Genomic DNA, 20,135 nt, shown 5'->3' with positions numbered 1-20,135 from the left:
CTCCGTACCTCCTGCGCTAGAGGTACCTCGCCTCGTGGCTGCTGAACCGCCGACTTGAGCGACTCGACTCGGGCACCACTCCCCATATGCCAGATTGTCCATGCCAAACTCGCGCTGGCATTTTTGCCCAGTGAGGTCATACGCCTCCCCGTCGGTCATGCTCGACACCGTGACAAGACCACCACACCTCCTCCTGCACCCTCCCGCGACCACGACAAAGGACGCCACGCATTCCAGCCGGCTTCATCAACACATCCTGCCTCGACCCCCGCTTTCGCTTCCGCTTCGACTCGGTATTGTTCTTTGGCATCCCAGAAGCAGCATTCGAGCGTCATAGTTCCTCGTACTCGAACGCCATTGTTCCTCCGCCCTCCTCCTACCTCGTCCTGTTTCTCGCTTCCCCCGGGACCTGTCCTCCTGTCTCCACATTGACAGGACAGCCTGCTCGATATCCGCTTCTGAATACCCGACTAGTCAGCCAGCTTGCTCATCCGCTCCACTCTTGCGTCGGCGGCCAACCCGGCGGACACCGTCACTCCTCCTTGTCGTTGCCCCTCCGACTGGTCCGCCTTCCTGTCTCGGGCAGCCTTCGCTTCAACCTCCTCCAATCCTCCCAGCTTCGAACCTATGCCACCGATGTTTCGTGCAGCATGACCTCGGACTCAGGGCCTACTGTTGCTTCTCACCGCATCAGTGGCCATGTCGGAGGCCGCAAGGAGCCGGGTGGCCCTTACCCACACATCGACGATATCCTACAGGTTACCCCCGATGGTAACTCCTCGCAGCCACTCGGCCACCTCCTCGGAATCGCAGAGAATGGCGTCAAGTACGCAAAGTTCCAGGCAGACATCGGCCGGATAGACATAGCCCTCAGGGAGTACCTGAAGGCTTACATCATCGCCGTCAACATCATACCCGGCCACAGAGACTACACATCACTCCAGATAGACCGGAAGCACCTCGGGGACCGCTACTCCAGACTCACAAAGGACTTGCATGCCTATACAGATAATTACGAGACCATAAAGCAGACTATCAAGGCCGACAATGCGAAAACGGGGGTCCAAAGGGCCACGCAGACAAGTGCCCACAACGGCAGGCCACAGACACCAAAGTACCCGTCAAAGGCTCCAGCCGTTACTACTTCGCCGACAAAGAAGAATCCGTCGCCCGCCAAGATGAGGCCACCTGTACAGCCCAAGCCGCCTGGTCTCTCTGGGAAGACCATACAGAAGCCAGGCACAGGTGGCAAGACCGACGACCTGACCCAGAGGTTTAACGCATTACGAGGTCATGTTCAAGACCCACGCATAAATACACAACCGCCGCCTGTTCCCATTCCCACAGAGAAGCCCGCAGGTCCTAGGGAGATGCCAAAAAAGCCCCCGTTATCAGTCGATGGCGTGGATCCGGTGATGCCAAAGCTTCCGGATGCCATATATAGCCCCGTCCGGAGTAACCTCTCCAATGAAGCTGCGTCACTGCCGTCAAGCACCCCTCGTGGCTTCAGCAGGCAGAACTCGTCACTTTCTTCGGCTGCGAATTACCCCCCGACCCAGACCAATGACTATTTTGGACCCATCACTTCCACAGGGCCGACATCTGCACCATCCAACGAGAAACGACGGACTCCACTCCCCGAAGGAGACATCATCACTGTTGAGGAATTCGTCAAGTATCAACGGATCGGTTCTACAGTTTTCCGAATATTGGTGATCGATGTACGTTCCCGGCCCGAGTTTGAGGATGGCCACATCCTCTCTTCGGCTACCATCTGCATTGAACCGGATATCTTGCAGAGAGACCGGATCGAGGCGGCTGATGTCGAGGACGCCATGGAACTCGGGCCGCACATGGAGAAGTGGCATTTCGAGAGACGCCATACATTCGACATGGTTGTCTTTTACGACCATAATTCGGAGCACCTCAGCTCGGGGAGCACCAACGCACCGGCTACACTCTTTAGGTTGTTGACGGACTTCGATTATCCCGATGGAGACCCGGCCTCAAAACACCCCAAGCTACTGAAGGGGGGGTTAGAAGCATGGCAGGATGCCATGGGTCCCAGTGCTCTTCAGAGAATGTCCAAGTCGGCGCATAACAAACGGCCGTCTGCGTATGACGTGCGCAGGCTCAGGGCGCCCTCGAAGCCGATTCAGAACATCGAGGAGGCACGACGCTGGGAAGAGAAAATAGAGGCAGACAATGCTGGCGGAGACGAGTTCCAGCCCGTGAGAACCCTCAGCGACTTCATCAACCGCTTCCCGCCCATACAAGAATCCATGACGTTGCCTCCTGTGGGATCGCCGACTGTGGGCGACAACTTGAATGGCCGGCTCTCACCTGGACCCATACGCTCTCCGGGACCCCGTCCAAGTCCGCAGTCAGACCATTTTGCAGACTTGATCCCGGTTGAGCCGACTCGCCCGGCACCCACCGTACCGCGTAAACCCTATGGCGGGCTACAAGACACAGAGGACGATCATGGGACGTCCAGCAAGCTCAAGAAAAGGTCAGACGCGGCAAACAGGGGACGAGCCCTGGGATTAGAGAATCCAACAGGAGCATGGTGTTACGCCAACAGCACCCTACAGGCCTGGTTTGCCTCGGGTGGCTTTGGTGGGGAGCTCATCAGCGGAGAATGGGCTCAGCTCTACAAGGCCCCCATGAAGAGCGACGAGACCCTCCAACCCCCGCAGCTACTGACCAAGATGCTGTCGAACTTATTCCACTGGATGGGGAATGGGAAGTTCCCCCAGATGCATGCGAGAACCCTGATGGAATACCTGCGACAAAAGTCCTCCAAGAATTCTCAGGGCCAGCGAGTCCCCGAAAGTCTTGTTCTGGGCACCAACAGGCAACAAGATGCTATGGAATTCTTGCTCTACGTGTTCACGGAAATAGACGACGAGACGAACCGATTCCGTAATCGCCCGCAGGAAGTGCCTCAACCTCAGCCTTCAAAGACTAAATCTCTGACGGACCTGGCCATTCAGTACTGGGATCTCCACAGCCGAGTCAGCGACTCGATCATAGACAAGTATTGGCGCATAACCGAGGTCGTCATTGTGTCTTGCGACCAATGTGGTCATGTGGTGACCAAGTACTCAAACAAGGACATGCAGTTTCTCAGCCTGCCCCAACAGTCAAGCCCCGTCCTGATGGAGGACCTGCTGCGGAAGGACTACACAGACGAGCGCCTCGAGGATTACACGTGCGACAACTGCGCGGCCAAGGGCTTCTGCCGGAAGGGGTCCAGGCTCGCGCGCCTCCCGGACCTCCTGTGCGTGTGCTTCACGCGGTTCGAGAAGCTCGGCGACGGCACCCGCTTCTCCAAGATCACCACGCCCGTCGACTTCCCGATCCGCGAGCTGGACCTGACGCCGTACACGATCCAGGGGTCCTCGTCCCTCCTGGGCAACGGCAGCTCGACGGGGGGCCTGCGCTCCCCGGCCTCGACCATCCCGACCGACGACCACCACTTCAACCGGCCCTTCAAGTACGAGGCCTACGCCGTCGTGCAGCACGGCGGCGAGCTCAACAGCGGGCACTACGTCGGCATCATCCGCGACGAGCCGCACGGCCCGGACGGCAACAGCAAGTGGCACGTCGCCGACGACGCGCGCATCCTCGACCTCACCGTCGGCAGCTCGCGCTCCGACAAGGGCAGCCAGTTCCTCTACAAGCAGGACCGGCACTGGGGGTCGGGCATGCAGGCGTTCATGGTGTTCTACCAGCGCAAGGACGCGGAGCTGGTGTGAAAAACATTAGCCGCGAGCTCGGCCATGGACCAGCGGGACGGGAAGGGGAAGGGGAAGGGGAGGGGGGAGGGGGGAGGGAAGGGCATTATAGTATAGGGAGTTTTGTATAGAAGACAGACAGACACAAGCCCGTTTTTTTGTTGTTGGAGTAGCATACCCCCTTCATCCTGGATACCTACCTGACTTTTTCTCGATGCCTTCCATCTTCCTTTTAATCTAGCGTGTTGTCAACCTTTTTGATCTGCCGTGCTCGTGCTTGGCCGCATGCACTTTGTGCCTCGTGTGGAGTCCCCAGCCTACGGGTTCGTGGTGCGACGCTGCCGGCGCCTCGCCGGGGTCCTTGTGGAAGTCCCGGCCCATGGGCAGTGATTTCTCAGTGGTGAGCCAGCCGACTGCAGGAAGAAGCGGGCTGTGCTCCCGCAGGTCAATTCCACACAGTATCAAGACACAAGGCACACACACCCTCGTTCCCCTCCGTGGTCCGAGGCCAGTTACCAAAGGGACTTCATCATTGTACAAGAAACATAATGATACAAGCCCCAATGTCCGTATTGTCCAAAACCATTCCCATTTTAAGCCTATCAGGGTGCCTCTACCGGCACCAGGGGTGTGATAATACAGAAAAGGGGGTATTGTACACAATAAAAGTATCCAAGCTTAATAGGGGTTCCATGGGGAAAAGATGTTGGGGGGTGGTAATACGAGAGAAGTTATAGACAGGAAAGCACAGCACAACACAACACAACCTAAACGCCACGCCAACAACAGAACGAAGCAACGCCACAAACAAGCCAAACAGTCAGGGCGACCGACCTCATCGGCCTCGTGACCGTAGAAGCCGAGGCAGAAGACATTGCCTATGACCCCTTGAAGGCCTCCTCGATCTCCTTTGCGTACCTCTCCCGGATGGCCCTCCGTTGGAGCTTTTGTGTTCCCGTGACGAGGCCCTGTAGCGGACATTAGTATACCACACTCATCACTCATTCGACCCAGGTCGCCACAGCAAAGCGACAAGAGAAACAAAGGAGTAGGGGGCAGATTGGGTATCAGAACTCACACTCTCAGGCGTCCACTCCTCGTCCGTCAGGACCACGCCACTGATCGTCTCGAGCCCAGTGAGGCCCGCGTTCTTGCCCTGCGCGATGAGGTCCTTGAACACGGCGCCCCGGACCTTGTGGTCGCGGACGAGCTGGTGCGCGCCGCCCGACACGCCGAGCCCGGCGGCGATCTCCTTGATGACGGGCTCGCTGACAAAGATGACGGCGATGGGCCGGGGGTGGTCCGAGTCGCCGTGGATCATGAGGTTCTGGACGGCGCGCGAGCCGCGGTAGGTGGCCTCGAGCTTCTCGAGGGCGATGTACTCGCCGCCCTGGAGCTTGACGAGGTTCTTGACGCGGTCGATGATCTTGAGGTGGCCGACGTCGTCGAACTCGCCGATGTCGCCCGTCTTGAACCACCCGTCGGCCGTGACGGCCTTGGCCGTCTCCTCCGGGTTCATGTAGTACTCCTTGAGCACGGGCTTGCCGCGCACCCAGATCTCGCCCTGCGGGGGCGTCGTCGACGTCGAGTAGTTGAGCTCCGGGATGCTCACCAGCTTGCACTCTATGGCGGTGGAGAGGGGCCCGCACGAGCCCGTCAGCCGGAACTGCTGGGGCGAGGTCACGGCCCCGTTGCCGCCCGTCTCGGTCAGGCCGTAGCCCGCCAGCATGGGCGCCACGATCATGGACATGAAGTGCGCCGTCTCCTTGGAGATGCCGCTGGCGCCGTTGATGATGAACCGCAGCCGGCCGCCCGTGAGCTTGCGCACCTGCCCGAAGATGGGCCCGTCGAATATCGTCTGCAGCGGCAGGTTGTGGCTGACGAGGAAGGACTTGGTGTTGAAGGCGCCCCAGAACAGGCTGCGCACCAGGAGCGACCCGCTGTTCACGCGGCCCATGACGCCCTTCTTGATCGTCTCCCAGACCTGGGGGACACCGACCAGGATCGTCGGGGAGAGCGATCGCATGTCGCCCATGCAGTTGCGGACGTTCTGATCTGACAAGGTCCGGGCGCTTCCATAGCCCATCGTCGCGCCGAAGTAGAGGACAAGATTCTCGACGACCATCTCGAAGATATGGGCCAGGGGCAGGTAGGCCAGGACGACCTCCTCTGGGCTAACGCTGTCGCCAATGACGCCCACCAGGCCGGCCACGGCGGCCACGAAGCCCTCATGTGTCATCGAGACGCCCTTGGGCGGGCCGGTCGATCCGGATGTGTACATGACGCAGTACATGTCTTGGGGGGTCGGCGGCACGGGGTCGTAAGGGTTTTCTTGGCCGAGGGAAGCTAGCTCCGAGACGCTCAGGACGGTAAGGTTCGGGTGGGAGGACTTGAAGGCGTCGATCTCAGCCTGTGGGGTGGGCAGTGCGATAGACTGGTCGTTGTACACGACGATCTTGATGGTGTCGGCCTTGCTCAGCGCCCGGGAGGCCGTCTTGAGCAGGTGGGGGTCGGTGAACATGACCTTGGGCTTGCTCTGGACCAGGGTGTGCTCGACGCCCTCTGCGCCGAGGGTATCGTAGGCGGTGACGATGGCGAAGGTCTGGGAAGAGCAGGCGTGCGACAAGGCCAGCCAGTTGGCGCTGGTGGAGGCAAACATGTGCACCTTGTCGCCCCTCCCCAGGCCCAGATGGCGCAGGCCCGAGGCCAGGTTGAGCAGGTGTGTCTCGTACTCGCCGTAGGTGATGAATGTGTAGTTTGACAGCTCGAAGTACTGCCACTTCTTGTCGACCATCTGGGTCTCGCCGTCGACGACCTTGGGGACCTTCTTAGTCTCCTCGTGGATCTTGATGAGCTTGCGGGTGCCGATGCACCTGTCGCCGGCGTGCTCCTCGGCGCTCTGCTTGACGAGGGCGAAGACGGTGTCTACCTCGGGGGACGGGCGGTCATCGAGGGCATCCTTGGCCTTGAGGTTGCGGCGCGGCTTGGTCTCGCCGTCGATCTCGGGGGCGCCGGGGGCGTCGACGGTGAAGGGGGGCTTCTGGATCATGTGGAGGGGCCCCAGGCCGGAGCGCCAGCTCTCTGGGACGTTGAGGTTCTGCTTGCAGGGCATGTTGGGCAAGCAGGGGGTGGTGGGTCGGGTGGTTGTGGTGGTGGTGGTGGTGGTGAGTAGCTGGTAGGCGGCGATGGCGAGGAGTGGGAGGAGGAGGGCGAGTATTAATAGCAAGGGCGAGAGGAAGGAAGACCGGGCCCGTGCTGGCGCCCGAGGTTGAGGTCGAGGTCGAGGATGAAGCTGCTGATGTCGCTGTCGGCTGGAGCTCCGAGGCGTGGTGGGTCCCTGTTGCATCAAGTGGGCGAGCTGTCCCAAACAGGCACCCGCCGAGTGTTGCGACGACGACTGATGGATGCGCAGGTGATGCTGCTGGTAATACTGCTGGTGGTGGTGACGGTGATTATTTGGGATCTGACACGAGCGAAGGATGACGACGAGGGCCTGTTGAATGAGCGAGGGGCAGACGTGGCTAGGTGTTAGGCTGCACATGCTTGAACCCGAGTCGTCCGTGGACCTGCCTAGCTCCTGCGGTAGCTGCTTGAGGGCTTGCTTTGCTTGTTTGCTTGGTGACGTCTTGCCTGGTCGGGTTGAGTGGAGGCTGAGCTATTTCAGCATCAGCCAAGCTCCACGCCAATCTCTCGGCACGGCATTGGGCACAGGCCCATCTCTAGTGGGCTATGGCTGAGGTTTTCTCCATGTCTCATTCCACCGTTGCTTTGGCTTGTGATAGTGGGGTCTCCCAGCCGGATTAGCAGCACATGTCATGCCATTATCACCATGATCGGCCACTCAATGCAGCGACAGACTGAAGATGGGGGCAACTCAATCCAAAAGTAAAATGGCAGGCATACCGAGACAATGCAGACGACGAACACGACGTTCAGCATTGAGCAGGCTGGCAGACAAGAAACAAGAAATTCAAGACGTGTGCACGATTGGTTGGCACCAGCTCAGCCTCCTCGGCCGAGAACAGCAGGGTGTGAGGGTGTGAGGGTGTCAACATTGACAGGCATATGCCAGACAAGGTTTGGGGTCAAGATCGGCGTCTAATCTGTCCGCCCTTGTTGGAATCTACAGTAGCTTACCAGCTTACCGGCCGGGCTGCCTGGCTGCCAGGTACGCAGTACTGTGTCTGGCACTGCATTACCTGTCACAAGTCCACCCACCGGCCAACAGCCGTCGTGACCTCGGCTGAAAAGCCACACGAGGACCCTGATTGCCCGAGCCGCCTGACGGCCCCACCGTCACGGCACAGATCCGGTCCTGATTGCCTCGTCTGAGTCGTCTCGTCCGAACTGTCTCCTCATGGACATGCAACATATGCGTATCACGGTACACTACATGTCGGCCACTGGCAACCTCGCTCCTTGTCATGGCACCCAGTCTTGATGCAACGGCGAACACGTCGACGGTGTGCCCGGCCGAGGCGTCCCAATTATTATCCCGGGGCAACGTGATGCTTTTGTCTCCGTATGACCACCCGTCAACACACGTCAACCCTACTACATGATCCGGAGCCCGGCCATCCCGACCTTCCTCGGCTCGTCTCACCTTCTCTCCAGCTGTCCCATCTGGCAACTCGGAAAACGCCCAATCACACACACTATCGCTACACCACCGCCAATACGTCAGAACCCTTCTCTTCGAGCTTCCTCTATATAACGTGTTTCCATAGGGGGCTCTCCCATATGCAAGTTACGGGGAGAGGTTCCGTGACGGCGTAACGCTACCATGTTGACGAATCCTGCCAAGGTCATTTATATTATCTGAAGCGACCGGCCTCTTTAGTGACCAAATCTTTCCTTGGTCTGCGCCAAGGAACACGACAGACACAGCGAATGGCCAGTCACCCAGGTAGACAATTGCTCTGCAGATTTATTGACTCTGTAGGACGGCAATGCCCAGCAATCAAGCAGCGCACATGATGCTTGGGTAACATCAGACTCCAACTTCAACAGCAGCCATATCCTCGGCGGTAACTTCCATGGGCACATCTGACTCGGACAGCTTGACCTCCCACCTCCCTCTATATTTATCCCGCAGCCTCACCTCGATTTCCACATCGTGGTCTGGCTGGTGGATAGAAGTAGCGAGGTTGGTCTTCTCCACGCTCGGAGCCAACCAGCCGGCCGCCCCAGATGCCGGCCTGCACTCGAACCGAAGGATGAACAGCGCGGCGAACGCCATGATCTCCGTGGCGGCGAAGTGTCGGCCGGGGCACAACGTCGAGCCCCCGCCGAACCCGCGGAAGGCCACGGGGTTCAGCCGGCGGCTCCCTTTCCTCCCCCCTGTTGCTCCTTCGACGAACCGTTTGTGGTAGAACTCGTTCACGTTGTCGCCCCACACGGACCGGTCCTGGTGCTGCACCACGCCCGGGATCAGCAGGATGTTGCCCTTCTTGAGGAGGAACTGGTCGTCCAGCAGGTGGTCGTCGAGTATCACGCGGGATGAGATACCGATGCCCTGGTACTAGTCAGTACAATAAAGTAATACCAAGGCACGGGAAAGGAGGAGCAACTCGAGGGAAGGTTTTATACTGACATGGTAGCGGAAGACCTCTTTGAACGTGGAGAGGAGGATCGGACACTGGCGTCTGATGCAGTCAATGTCGATACTCCGTACGGCAGCAGGAGTGGCGGCCTCGCCGTCCGGCTCTCCGCCCAGGTTCAGCGCCCGGACGAGTTCTTCTCGGCAGTCCGCCAGGACGGCAGGGTCAGAGACGATGTGATACACCAGCCAGAAAGTCGCCGGCATGGTGTTACTGAGGAGCGCAACGGAGGACATCATCTCACTTCGTGCCATCGCTTCGAGGGTGAACCCCTCAGAGGCGTAGTACTGCTGATTATCGCGGATGAAAGCAGACGTTTGAGGGTCTTCATAGCCCCGTGTTTCATAGTACGCCACGTACGATTTGAATAACGTCTCACGAGCTCTGATGTGGCTCCTTGCGTTGATGGAGGGGAACGGGCTTGTGATGAGCGGGAGGACACCCGCCTCGAATCCCCTGCAGAAAGTAGTCAGCACAATGCCACAGATATGCGACAATAGTCTGGTCAGTTCTCACCGGAAGGCTGGCACAGCCGAGTCGTCACGGAATGGGTTCAGCGGCCCATAGATGCCCTCCGTCACGGCCATCATGACCTGGTGGCTGATCCACTGGTACATGTTGATCGTGGTGGGCCCCTTCCCCTTGACATTGGAAGCAAGCGCATCAATGGATGCTGTGACGAACTTGGCAGTCCTCCTGTTCAAGGCATCAAGTTTCACCCCTGGGCGCAGAGCGCCGTGGATGACCCTTTGCATCCCTGGAATGTGGCCATCGTCGGCGACTGGGTCTCGGCCGATGATTTCCAGGTCCCTCTTGCTGCTACCCATGATCTTCGCCGCCATATTCACCATCACTGGCGCGAAGGAGATAGTGCGCGCCTGCTTCTGGACGGCTGAGATCAGCGTGGTGGACTGGATGATGTACAGGCGAATCCCAGGGAACCGTAAAGTATAGATTGGGAGGTCACTATTCACGATCAACATCCGCTTTTATGTAGCTACGCATGCCTTCGACGGGGCCATATGAAAGATGCGATGGGCTTCTTTCAGGGTCCTTACTGCTGTGGGCCAGTCCAGTACTTGGGTCCCATCCACCACATGTAGATCCCCGGACTGAGGAAGGGCAAGAAATTTTGAATCGCGGGCGGTTCTGCTTTGGACTGGGTCATTCGCAAGATACTCCATAGGAACACATAGGTCGATAAGACAACGGACAGGATTATTGTAATGACTGAATCCATCCTGTTCTCGGTGTGTATTCTTGTCCTATCCTTGAATAGAGTATTTTTTAACGTGCATCTGAAAAGATATCTGGAAGAAATCGCACGGGGGCTGGAAGGAACCGAAGGACTAAGGAAGCGGGCTGCAGAGTGGAGAGAGTCGTGGACAACCAACCGCCTGAGCTGAGGGTGTACATATCATACCCAAGTGAGCTGAGTGATAGCTATTCTAGGGTACCCATGCACGTGGCCCGTCGCATCAGTCCGGAAGGGAACCTCAGACCAACAGAAAGCATATCTAATAATATAGACCAGCAGCAAGGATATCTACTTAGGTACTTAAGTACGGAGGTAGGTTCCAGAGCACTATGTCACCCAACACGACGGGGGTTAATCGGTTGACACAACCCAGGCACGAATTGACCTATAAGCTGTTGGTGCTAATAGTTCGCACCATGTAACCCCCCTCACCATTTCGCAATGCTTCACTGCTCCGGCCTCACAATTCCGTCCGCTGCTTTGTGGCCTCGTCCTGCACATTTTGTTCTTCATTCTTTTTTCCGCTCTGGATTTGGGTTGAAAATCGCATGCGAGACTCAATTCGCCTTCGGCTTCATGTCGGCAACTAGAGCTGTGAATGCGCAAATGCCAGGATGCCTCTCTTCATGGCGGCTTTACACGGTCATCACATATCTTTCTTTCAGCCAGTTACTCATTACACTTAATGCCACTACCTCGAATACCCTCCAACTTTAAGGATTTAGAGGTAGTGGCATAGTACAGCATCATATATATCCTTACTATTACCGTCTTCCAACCGCTCTTTAGACCAATCTATAAGCAATAGGACTCCGCCGTCGTCTATCGATTGGCATTTCTCGCGTTCGAAGGTGGGTACCCGCCCTACCATCTGTCAAGTCTCACCACCAGGGTACTAACAAAGTCACCCATTATCTCGCCGAAGTTGGCTCAGTACTCTGTGCTATTGCTGTCAACTCCCATATGTTTATAGTAGGAAGGGCAGTCTTTAGATTCAGAGCTACTAGTACTCTTCAAGGAGCCCTAAGCATTATCAATCAGACAGTGGCTTTAGAGAACCATCCATTATACACCAGCATTGTTTTAAGTGTTTTCTTAATCGCTATTGTAATTAATCCCGTCCTAGGTGGCACCTTAACCCAGGATGTGTATTGGAGGTGGTGCTTTTGGATGTAAGCCACGATCCACCTGATACTTGTCTTCTTGTTTGTTTGCCGGTTAAGCTAATGGTTGCTGAAATCTCCAATACAGTAATCTTCCTGTTGGCGGTGTTGTACTGGTTGGCCTCGCAATATTCCTAAGGGTGCCAGGCAGCTCATCTACCTCAGGCTCCCGGTCACTGTCCTTCAAGACTAAGCTTGACAACATGGATCCATTGGGCTCTATACTCATCATGAGTGCTGGTTGCTGCTTGCTCCTTGCGCTGCAATGGGGTGGTGACGCAAAGCCGTGGAGTTCACCTGATGTAATTGGATGCCTTGTTGGTGCAGTTGCTATTGGGGCCACATTCCTCTTCTGGCAGTGGAAACGCCAGGAGCGCGCCTTGATTATTCCAAGGGTTTTCAAACAGCGCTCAATATGGACAGGATCCGTGGCACTCTTTTGCCTAGGAGCTCAAGCATACGCCGTGGGTCAAACCCCTACCTTGTAATCTTTGTACTCGTCACCGGACTGACCTAGTATAGGTTCCCTTCTTCCTGTCCTTCTGGTTTCAAGCCGTCAAAGGGGTGACTCCAGCCACTGCTGGAGTGAACTTCATCGCCCGTGTCATCCCACAGTTTGTGGCTATCATTGCTAGTGGCGCCCTTATCAAGAAATTCGGACAGTATATGCCTTATATGGTTGTAGGCGAATTGATCTGTCTTGGTGGTCTAGCTATGCTTACACAATTAAGCGCCGACTCAAGTACAGTGTATTGGGCTGCAGCACTCGTGGTTATCGGTCTTGGCTCGGGGCTGGCATCACAAATACCTTACTCCGCCATCTCTGTCGTCCTAGCAGATGAAGACATTCCAATTGGTAATGCTGCCGTTCTATTCCTCAACCAGATGGGCGGGGCGCTTGCGGTGTCTTTGGGCCAGACCATTGTTCTCACAACTTTAGGCAACTTGGTCCCACAGCGTTTACCTGACCTATCTTTGCAACTAGTTAAAGACGTGGGTGCATCAGATCTTTCGTCTTTACACCTCAGTGTCAAGGAACTCATGATCTTGAGGGATATATGGAACACAGCTGTTATACGGGTCATGATATTCGCCACCGCACTCGTCGGTGCAGCATTGCCCTTCACATTGAGGATGGAATGGCTGAGCACGAAGACAGAAGCGGAAGTCAGGAGACAGACGAGCACTGCCCGGGCACAAGAGGGTGCACAGGAAATGAGTACTGTAAACAAACCGATAAATGCCGACCCAGGGCCGCAATCCTGCTAGGAATGAATATTACTTTGCTTGGTAAACGTAACCATCTGCCCAATTGCCCTGTCCGCACATGTGAAGCTGATCGCAGACTACGGTATGAAGAACCCGCTTTCGTCACCAATTTCCATGTGCCGACACAGGATCGCAACACCGTGACATTTTCCTCAGGGTCACAGCAAGCCACATAGAGGAAACTGATATTTAGTGCCACCTTTCAGGACGGCGTTTCAAGCCAAGCAGTTCCAAGGCTCCAGGACCCCGAGCTTGCACCGAAAGTTCCCTGTTCCTGTATTGAAGCGACGCCGCGGTAATAATGTCGGCATTTCAAGACTGATTGACTGTGCCGGTCCAAGGTCTTTCGTATGACACAATGCTACCAACCACCATTTTCACCAAGCCCCTTACTGCGCCGCACGCTATAATCGCTATTGTTGAATGCCACAACAGCTCGGGGAAAGGGAATCGCGGAGTGAAAAATGCTAAAACAGGCCGAATGTAGCATTTGGTCAATGCATCCAAGCAACAGGGCCACCTGGGCCACGTTAACAAAGCCTACTAGCTCAAATTTACTCATAATTCCGACAAACCGAGCCGAGAGGGATTGCCTCAAGTTCCGACAGGGACACTTTCTGGGCTAATATCGTTTGTGCGTAAGGGTGGTCGTTCTGAATACCGATCTCGGCTAGCCCACACAACAATCGATTCAACGACAGAGAGCCACATAGAGTTGTCACCTATCGATGATTACACTTATCACACATACCTCAACGATAGATCCGTTGGCGCGGGAAGACCCTCAGCCTGAGACCCTGCATATCGTGCCGCCTTAGCGTTGTCTATCTGCATCGACATTCCTTTGGCGCTGGATGTTCCGTGTGGATAGCCTGAGTTAGGTACTTCAAGTTAGTACAGCTAGAGAGCCAGATAAAAAGATGCGAGCACTTCGCCGCCTCGTTTTTGTTCCCATTTTGATTATTCTTGACTGGTTTTGTTCTTGTTCCGTATTCCGTATAACACATCTGTAGTCGTATGCGGTTCATTCACACAGGGCCGATGAGCCAAGGTACTTATTACACTTGCTTCTAACTGTGATCAGTTTGGAGGGATTTCAGGTGAAATATTTTATGCACCCGAACTACATCCTCAAAGGTTTAACTTCGACATCTCCTATCTCGTGCAATCATATGGCGCCTCCGAACATTGAACTCTTGATGTGACAATAATGTGAAGAGTGCCCTTGACGAGGATGTTAGCAGCCAGAATCAGGTGTTCTCTCCTCCATATCCTGGATCAATCCCATCACAGAAAATGCATTTTCGAACCTGCGCAAGGCCCTCAATTTCAGTCAGCCTACTTCTTGAATGAAAGTCAACATTCTTTCAGGACCACGTTGTAATTTTGATTCGTGCAGTCGAAGTAAATAAGATGGTATCATAAAAGTGACCATGTTACTCGATGCTATCATCATCACCATGAAAGAACCTCAATATAGCTGCAGCAACTACATCGCCATCGTGCTGCCAATGTGCTGTCGCCGCAGCTCTGTCAGCATGATCCAAATCCTCGATACCCCCGCTGTCAATCCTCATCTGTATCTGACGTTTAACCATGTCCTCGTCGAAGGCAAGGTGCGCCTGCGTCGTGAACAGTCTCCCCTGAATGTAGACGCCTTGCACCTTTGTGTGGCTACTGTGGCCCCAGACGTCCACCCTCGTGCCTGATCTAAGCAATCCATTCGACCGCTCGGGACTAGGAGGCTCCACCACATGGTCCTGGTGCATCTGGTGCAGGTAGATGCTGCTGTCCTCTGTGCGGAACAGCTGTTTTCCCACGGACGAGAGGTCGATCCTCGAGTGGCCCAGCTCCCAGTTTTGCGTTTCGGCCGGAGCGACCTCGGCGCCTAACATTCTACATAGCAGCTGATGGCCAAAACAGACGCCACTGAGGTGAAGATCTGGCCGATGCTGCCATAGTTCTATGTGCTGGGTCAGCCTGTGGCTTTACTTCGTACGAACGGAGAGAATATTGTGCCGTTGTACCTTGTATCACATGAATGAGCTTCAAGATCCATGGAGTGTTGGAGTGAGCATTGTACATGCTCCCCGTGATCAAGACTCCTTGGTAATCATCGAACTCTTCGAGCTGGGGAACGGTGCCCCCTTTGTCTTCCACCACGAATTTTATGTCCGTGTCCACAGCTAGTGCGGGCGTATGTTCGACCCCTGCATGTTGAAAATGACTATGCAGAATCTCCCCGAAACTACCTTTCTCCTCGTGAGTGTCGGGGTGAGCCTCGTCCGTCTCCAACACGATTATTCGCACCCGGGGCGTATCTGGGGACGGATACTGCTTGACCTTGGTCATTATGGGTCGAAGTATTACTTTGCACTCGGAATTATGACCGAAGAGGTGATATTTTGAGTTACAACGGGCTCGGCCGACGGTGCGTTGTGGAGAGCTGGGTAAAACGTAGTCATTGTGGCGGAAACTGAGCTTGTTTCTGGGGCAGGTTACTCGCACTATTTAAGAGGTTTTCACAGAAAACAAGACTCAAATTTTCTCGCGTAATGCCAACACTTCCCATCCTTAACCAGCCATGGCATCTAGCACTTCTTCTTCCGAAAATGTGTGCTTGTGTTGCCACACTACCAGGCTGAGTCCGCAGAGCTTGGCCTTGGCAGGCCCCACTCTAGTCAGCCCGCTTGTCTTGTATGACGATCTCACGCAAGGGATCAACCGGGACTACGGCAACGTCATACATTCTAGAAGCTAAAGGTTGTCGAGAATTTTTTGACTGTGCGTGGTTTCAGAAGCTATACAGAGGGGCAGAGGGGCTGCGAGGAGGACATAGCTCTTCACATTTCTACTGCTGGGAGGCTAACCGCTTCTTTCACAATGGGTTATGGGCTTGGTGCCATGCGCTTGGCATCAAGCGCCGTTGTAGCCGCCTCCTGAATGACCCCCTTCTCTCGCTAATTCTCTCAAACGCCCTTCCCAGCAAAACCACCGGCATAATTCATCACTTGAAGTTGATCCGGTAGCCCCTTGCAACAAATCTGCAACGAAATCATGGTGGCTTTTGTACATATGACGATATCCACCGGCTATCACGGCCCACTAGCTCCTAGTCCTCTGCCTCCTCGCCCTGCTTCTCAGCACATCGGGACGCTGGCTGCTAAAGACAAATCAATTTGAGGAACCAGGAGCGTGAAGACCAAGTAACTTGATACTATCATTCAGGGTGTCCGCGATGACTTTATATCCCGAATCAGTGGGAATGCCACTGAGGCCAGTTACATATCCATACAGGCTACAGTCCAAGATATATTAATATAGTTCTCACGTGCTATCTACCTTGAATGATGGTAAGATCTCTATGGTCAGATAAAGGCAAGCACACCACATTCAGAAGTACGAAGGAGTACATTGACACGGGCAATAGTGGCTCAGAAGATCTTTTGCAGAGCACTTGTGGATTCGAGAGACGCATGCCCAGGTGGGGACTGGATTCAAGGGTCACTTGACGACAGCAATATGGATAATTACAAAACGTCCACCGTTAGATATTTATTCCAAAAGCCACATGTGGAATCTATGTTCTGAAACCTTACTTCCACAAGATAACCAGAAACCTCATACCGTCGGAAAACAAACATTAGACCAGTTGACCAGAAGTGCTGCACCTGTGGCCTCAACATTGAAGGAAGTGAAATTCCATACCGCCCAAAGATAAATGAGACCCAACTTCAATTCTTCACACCACCACTCCGGCGCGAAATTATGTTACTCTAGTGTAAGATGCATGTACAACACAGGAAGATGTGTGGAAAGGGTGGCAATGGCTCCTTCAGGCTTGCATGGTTGAGGAATGACGTATCTAAAATACCATACCTAGGGAGGAGGTCGCACAGAATTCAAAGAGCAAAATCCAAGATTTGAGAAATGCGCACAAGGAACAGTCGCATCCTGACTGCAGCGGTAAGAACTAAAAAGCTTTCAGGGCCACTGATTGAGATAGAGGGAGTTCGACCAGCACCACTGATACCGCGGACAAGTCTCAGATTCTGTGCTTTCAAACTATTCTCTACCCGGGAAAGCGAGCTAATCTTTGGGAGATGCCTGGTGATTATCGACTAAATCGAGCTTCGAGACGAATCGATACCAGATGACCCAGTGCACCGGCGTCTACTGACCACCCTAGGTACTTAGACCCTGCCGGCATGAATGGTAGCAATTTCGAATATTTTCCACCCCAGACCCCAGTGGCTGTTTTTACATCCTGCGAAAAGTTTGAAGCCGTCCTCTTAATGCAAATGCTCTTCCGTGCCTGTCCGCAACAGCAGCAAACGACGGGTAGTGGTTGTTGTTCGACTGGAACTCCCTTTGAGAGTAACGCCCTCGTGCAGACTGAAACACAGCATCCAAAATTCAATGAATTTGTCCGTTCATGGCTTCTTCATAGCTTGGTGGTGGTGTCACCTCACGGGGAGACAAGGATCCTGGCCGGCTTTCGTGACTGCCCAAATGAGGTGAACTCCCATCTCGAGCGACATACGTGCCGCAAGAGCATGGAGTTGCAATGACTCCGCCTTCATTCTCTAAAGAGGTGGTGAGAGATAAGCCGTGTTGCGCAGCCAAGTCACGAGCAGCTCCAATTAGCAGCTCTCTTAGATGTCTTGATGCGAAGTGAGGGATAAGTTCGTTCACGTCGACAGATAGCTTGCGCCTGAGTCGACCTGCTCCCTTCTCTGGTATCTCGGAAACCATCTCCTGGATTACGCCAGTATACCCCGTCAATCCGACCTCGTACTCTGAGGAACTGATCTCTCGGCGACGTGTATAAAGCCAATAGGCCATGATCGCAATTTCCGCGGCATTACGATCCGACCGCCAGTACAAAGACCGGGATATTTGCTTGCTTGCTTTGAGCAGATATGGTTTTGTAATGGCGTCGTTCCGGCAATCGTAAGCAAATTCAGCAACTAGCCGGCCGAAGGACAGAAAATCTGGCAGGGTGGTGTAGTCCTTAAAAAAGATTGCGGCTTCCTTGTAAGGGTGTTCCCCAAAGCCGTAGTCAACTAGAAACATGTGGTCGAACAAGGTCATCAGCTGATAGTCGGCTTTGGAAGCATGCCCGGGTAGAATTTCGTGGGGACCTAGTGGGGGGAGCGTCCTCGGGTCTGAGACCACAGCACTGCTGCATTCTTGGTCGAACAGTATAGCAGCGGTAGAGATCAGGAATAAGCAGCCGTTGGGGAACAGCCAGCCGTCGTATGGTTGTGGGATGTCAAGCTTTTTGAAGACGGCTCCTTGTATTGTGCGCAGAGAGCGTATCCAACCCTGATTCAGTTCCGCCCTCACGAGTGTGGCGTACTCTGGTCTCTCTGGACGAAGTGTGTTTGTGTTGAAGTCCTCGTCCCGCTCAGGTAGGCATAATTTGTGGATTGCTTGTAGTTCGGGCTCCCCGAGGCCCGCCACTTGTCCATGTGCCATGATGGTGCTGGGTTCCAAAAGTGCTGCTCGAGGTGAGCTATCCCTTGTGAACGAGGGGACTGGGAGTGCATAAAGGCCTGAATGCCCAATGTTCGTCTTTGTTAATTATTGTTACCTATTTCAGGCCTGATGGGGTTCTGCAAAGAACCAAGGGTAATATTGAGGAGGTCTCTCTGATGCAGGGTTTGGTTCGAAGGCTCAAGGCATATCAGATTAGGTTGATTTTACGAGCAGGTCTGCCCAAGGAAGAAAAGGAAGGAAGGAAGCTATCTGCAGCCAGCGGGCAGCCGTGGGACGGCAAAGGGCAGTGGGGTTGGTCTTAGCAGTCTTCTCAATTTCAATCTCCACCGAGGACCACGATACCTACTTAAGTACCTAGGTAGGTAATTAGGTATACTTCACAATGGTACCAGTAGGGTATTGAGAAGGGGACCTGCATGGAAATCCCAGAGGGCCCAACCTCACTAGCCCCGACACGTGCCAAAAAGGTTACAAATCATGTCATCGCCTGACCAGGTCAGTTAGTGCCTAGGCAATTAAGTGTCTGACGGGCTTAGAATCCGGGGGTGCGTAGCTTACCTAGGTATGCTCTTCGGCCAGCCCGCCGCAGGAACTCTCGCAGGACCTCTGTGGTAGGACCTCTAGCAAAGCAATACCCGTGAAGCGGCGCCCTGGTAAGTGCCTTGTGTAAGGTACGTTACGGGCATACTAGTTGACAAAGGACTGGGAGGAATATTCGAAGAAGCTGTCCATCTAATTTTGTGGTTGTCCGCCTGCACTCTAGGGCTTCTAGTGTATCCCATCAGACGCCGGGCTCCGCACAGACAATATAGAGAGCACCGGAGGACCGAAGGGTTTGCTTTGCAGCTTAATTCCAGGTAAGTACCTACTTAGGTAGTGGTTGCTACTCGAAAACAGAACCATTCGCGTCCCCAGGCCGGACATGCAAAATCAATCAACCAGACCGTCCTGCCGACAGACTCGGACTTGCTCAGCCTCAGCCCTTGAGACTCCTGGCATCTGGAGTTGGAGCGTTCGACCTGCCGCCTGCAATCAAATACTGTCATGCCTTTCCAGCAGACATTACTGAATGAGCAATGGTTTGTGAACCCATGGATCATGCTTGCCCAGTCTTTCCGTGATTCCAATGCCTCATTCATGAGAAGTCACGAGGCTCCGCAACGTTGTCTCCGAACTCTAGAGCTTCTGCAACAATATGGGTCTGCCGCCTCAGAGGCTAATGTCAGTTTACGAGGGATATATTACTTTATAGCTTTTGTTCTTTGTCTTATAAACCTCTATTCTTAGTACTAAATTACCTCAGTAGTTATTGTATATAAGGTTATCCTATAAGAGGTTATTATAAGGAGGTTATCCTAGAGGAGGTTATCTTAGTGGAGGTTGTCCTAGTCGAGGTTGTCCTACGGGAGGTTGTCCTAAAGGAGGTTGTCCTAAAGGAGGTTGTCCTAAAGGAGGTTGTTGTCCTTAAGTGTGCCCTCCGTTTTTGCGGGGTGCGAATTCCTGATCTCATTCAAGTTCTTAAAGCCCTGGAGTTGGGAGTGCCACTGCACAGTCATGTAATACCTGGGCCACAGTGTCGGCATGAGGAGATGCTGTAATTTTG

At 54.3% G+C, this 20,135-nt stretch overlaps 5 protein-coding genes across 5 annotated transcripts; 1 reads left to right on the top strand and 4 right to left on the bottom strand.

Annotated features, from left to right (window-relative positions):
- The first annotated feature begins 62 nt into the window (after positions 1–62).
- Positions 63–3,803, top strand: KVR01_000561 (uncharacterized protein). The gene has a single exon (XM_044794553.1). It carries the CDS (start codon positions 651–653, stop codon positions 3,759–3,761), a length of 3,111 nt encoding a protein of 1,036 aa, XP_044650510.1. The 5' UTR covers positions 63–650; the 3' UTR covers positions 3,762–3,803.
- Positions 3,804–3,886: 83 nt separating this feature from the next.
- On the bottom strand, positions 3,887–7,757 carry KVR01_001006 (uncharacterized protein). The gene is made up of 2 exons (XM_044791454.1): positions 4,819–7,757; positions 3,887–4,708 (listed from the first exon to the last, which is right to left on the bottom strand). Exons 1-2 carry the CDS (start codon positions 7,279–7,281, stop codon positions 4,619–4,621), a joined length of 2,553 nt encoding a protein of 850 aa, XP_044650955.1. The 5' UTR covers positions 7,282–7,757; the 3' UTR covers positions 3,887–4,618.
- Positions 7,758–8,730: 973 nt separating this feature from the next.
- KVR01_000526 (uncharacterized protein) lies at positions 8,731–10,323 on the bottom strand (the record flags this gene model as incomplete). Its single annotated transcript, XM_044787433.1, has 3 exons — positions 8,731–9,255; positions 9,334–9,796; positions 9,857–10,323. The coding sequence occupies 3 exons, from the start codon at positions 10,321–10,323 to the stop codon at positions 8,731–8,733; spliced, it is 1,455 nt and encodes a 484-aa protein (XP_044650475.1).
- Positions 10,324–14,466: 4,143 nt separating this feature from the next.
- Positions 14,467–15,472, bottom strand: KVR01_000084 (uncharacterized protein; the record flags this gene model as incomplete). The annotated part of the gene is made up of 2 exons (XM_044791873.1): positions 15,058–15,472; positions 14,467–14,993 (listed from the first exon to the last, which is right to left on the bottom strand). The coding sequence occupies exons 1-2, from the start codon at positions 15,380–15,382 to the stop codon at positions 14,467–14,469; spliced, it is 852 nt and encodes a 283-aa protein (XP_044650033.1). The 5' UTR covers positions 15,383–15,472.
- A 1,974-nt stretch (positions 15,473–17,446) lies between these two features.
- Positions 17,447–18,511, bottom strand: KVR01_000717 (uncharacterized protein; the record flags this gene model as incomplete). The annotated part of the gene is made up of 1 exon (XM_044791316.1): positions 17,447–18,511. One exon carries the CDS (start codon positions 18,509–18,511, stop codon positions 17,447–17,449), a length of 1,065 nt encoding a protein of 354 aa, XP_044650666.1.
- Positions 18,512–20,135: the final 1,624 nt, after the last annotated feature.

Source organism: Diaporthe batatas (genome assembly GCF_019321695.1).
Source record: "Diaporthe batatas strain CRI 302-4 chromosome Unknown Contig00001, whole genome shotgun sequence".
In the NCBI taxonomy this organism is placed as follows: Eukaryota; Fungi; Ascomycota; class Sordariomycetes; order Diaporthales; family Diaporthaceae; genus Diaporthe; species Diaporthe batatas.
The sequence above is the reverse complement of the archived record's forward strand: the minus strand, read 5'-3'. Positions and strand labels throughout refer to the sequence as shown.

Bases quoted from the DNA above. Each gene is read 5' to 3' on its own strand.
- KVR01_000561 (XM_044794553.1), top strand. From the start codon at position 651: ATGACCTCGGACTCAGGGCCTACTGTTGCTTCTCACCGCATCAGTGGC.
- KVR01_001006 (XM_044791454.1), bottom strand. From the start codon at position 7,281: ATGTGCAGCCTAACACCTAGCCACGTCTGCCCCTCGCTCATTCAACAG. The intron at 4,709-4,818 runs GTGAGTTCTGAT...TGTCCGCTACAG, and splicing joins AGGAGTGGACGCCTGAGAGT to GGCCTCGTCACGGGAACACA.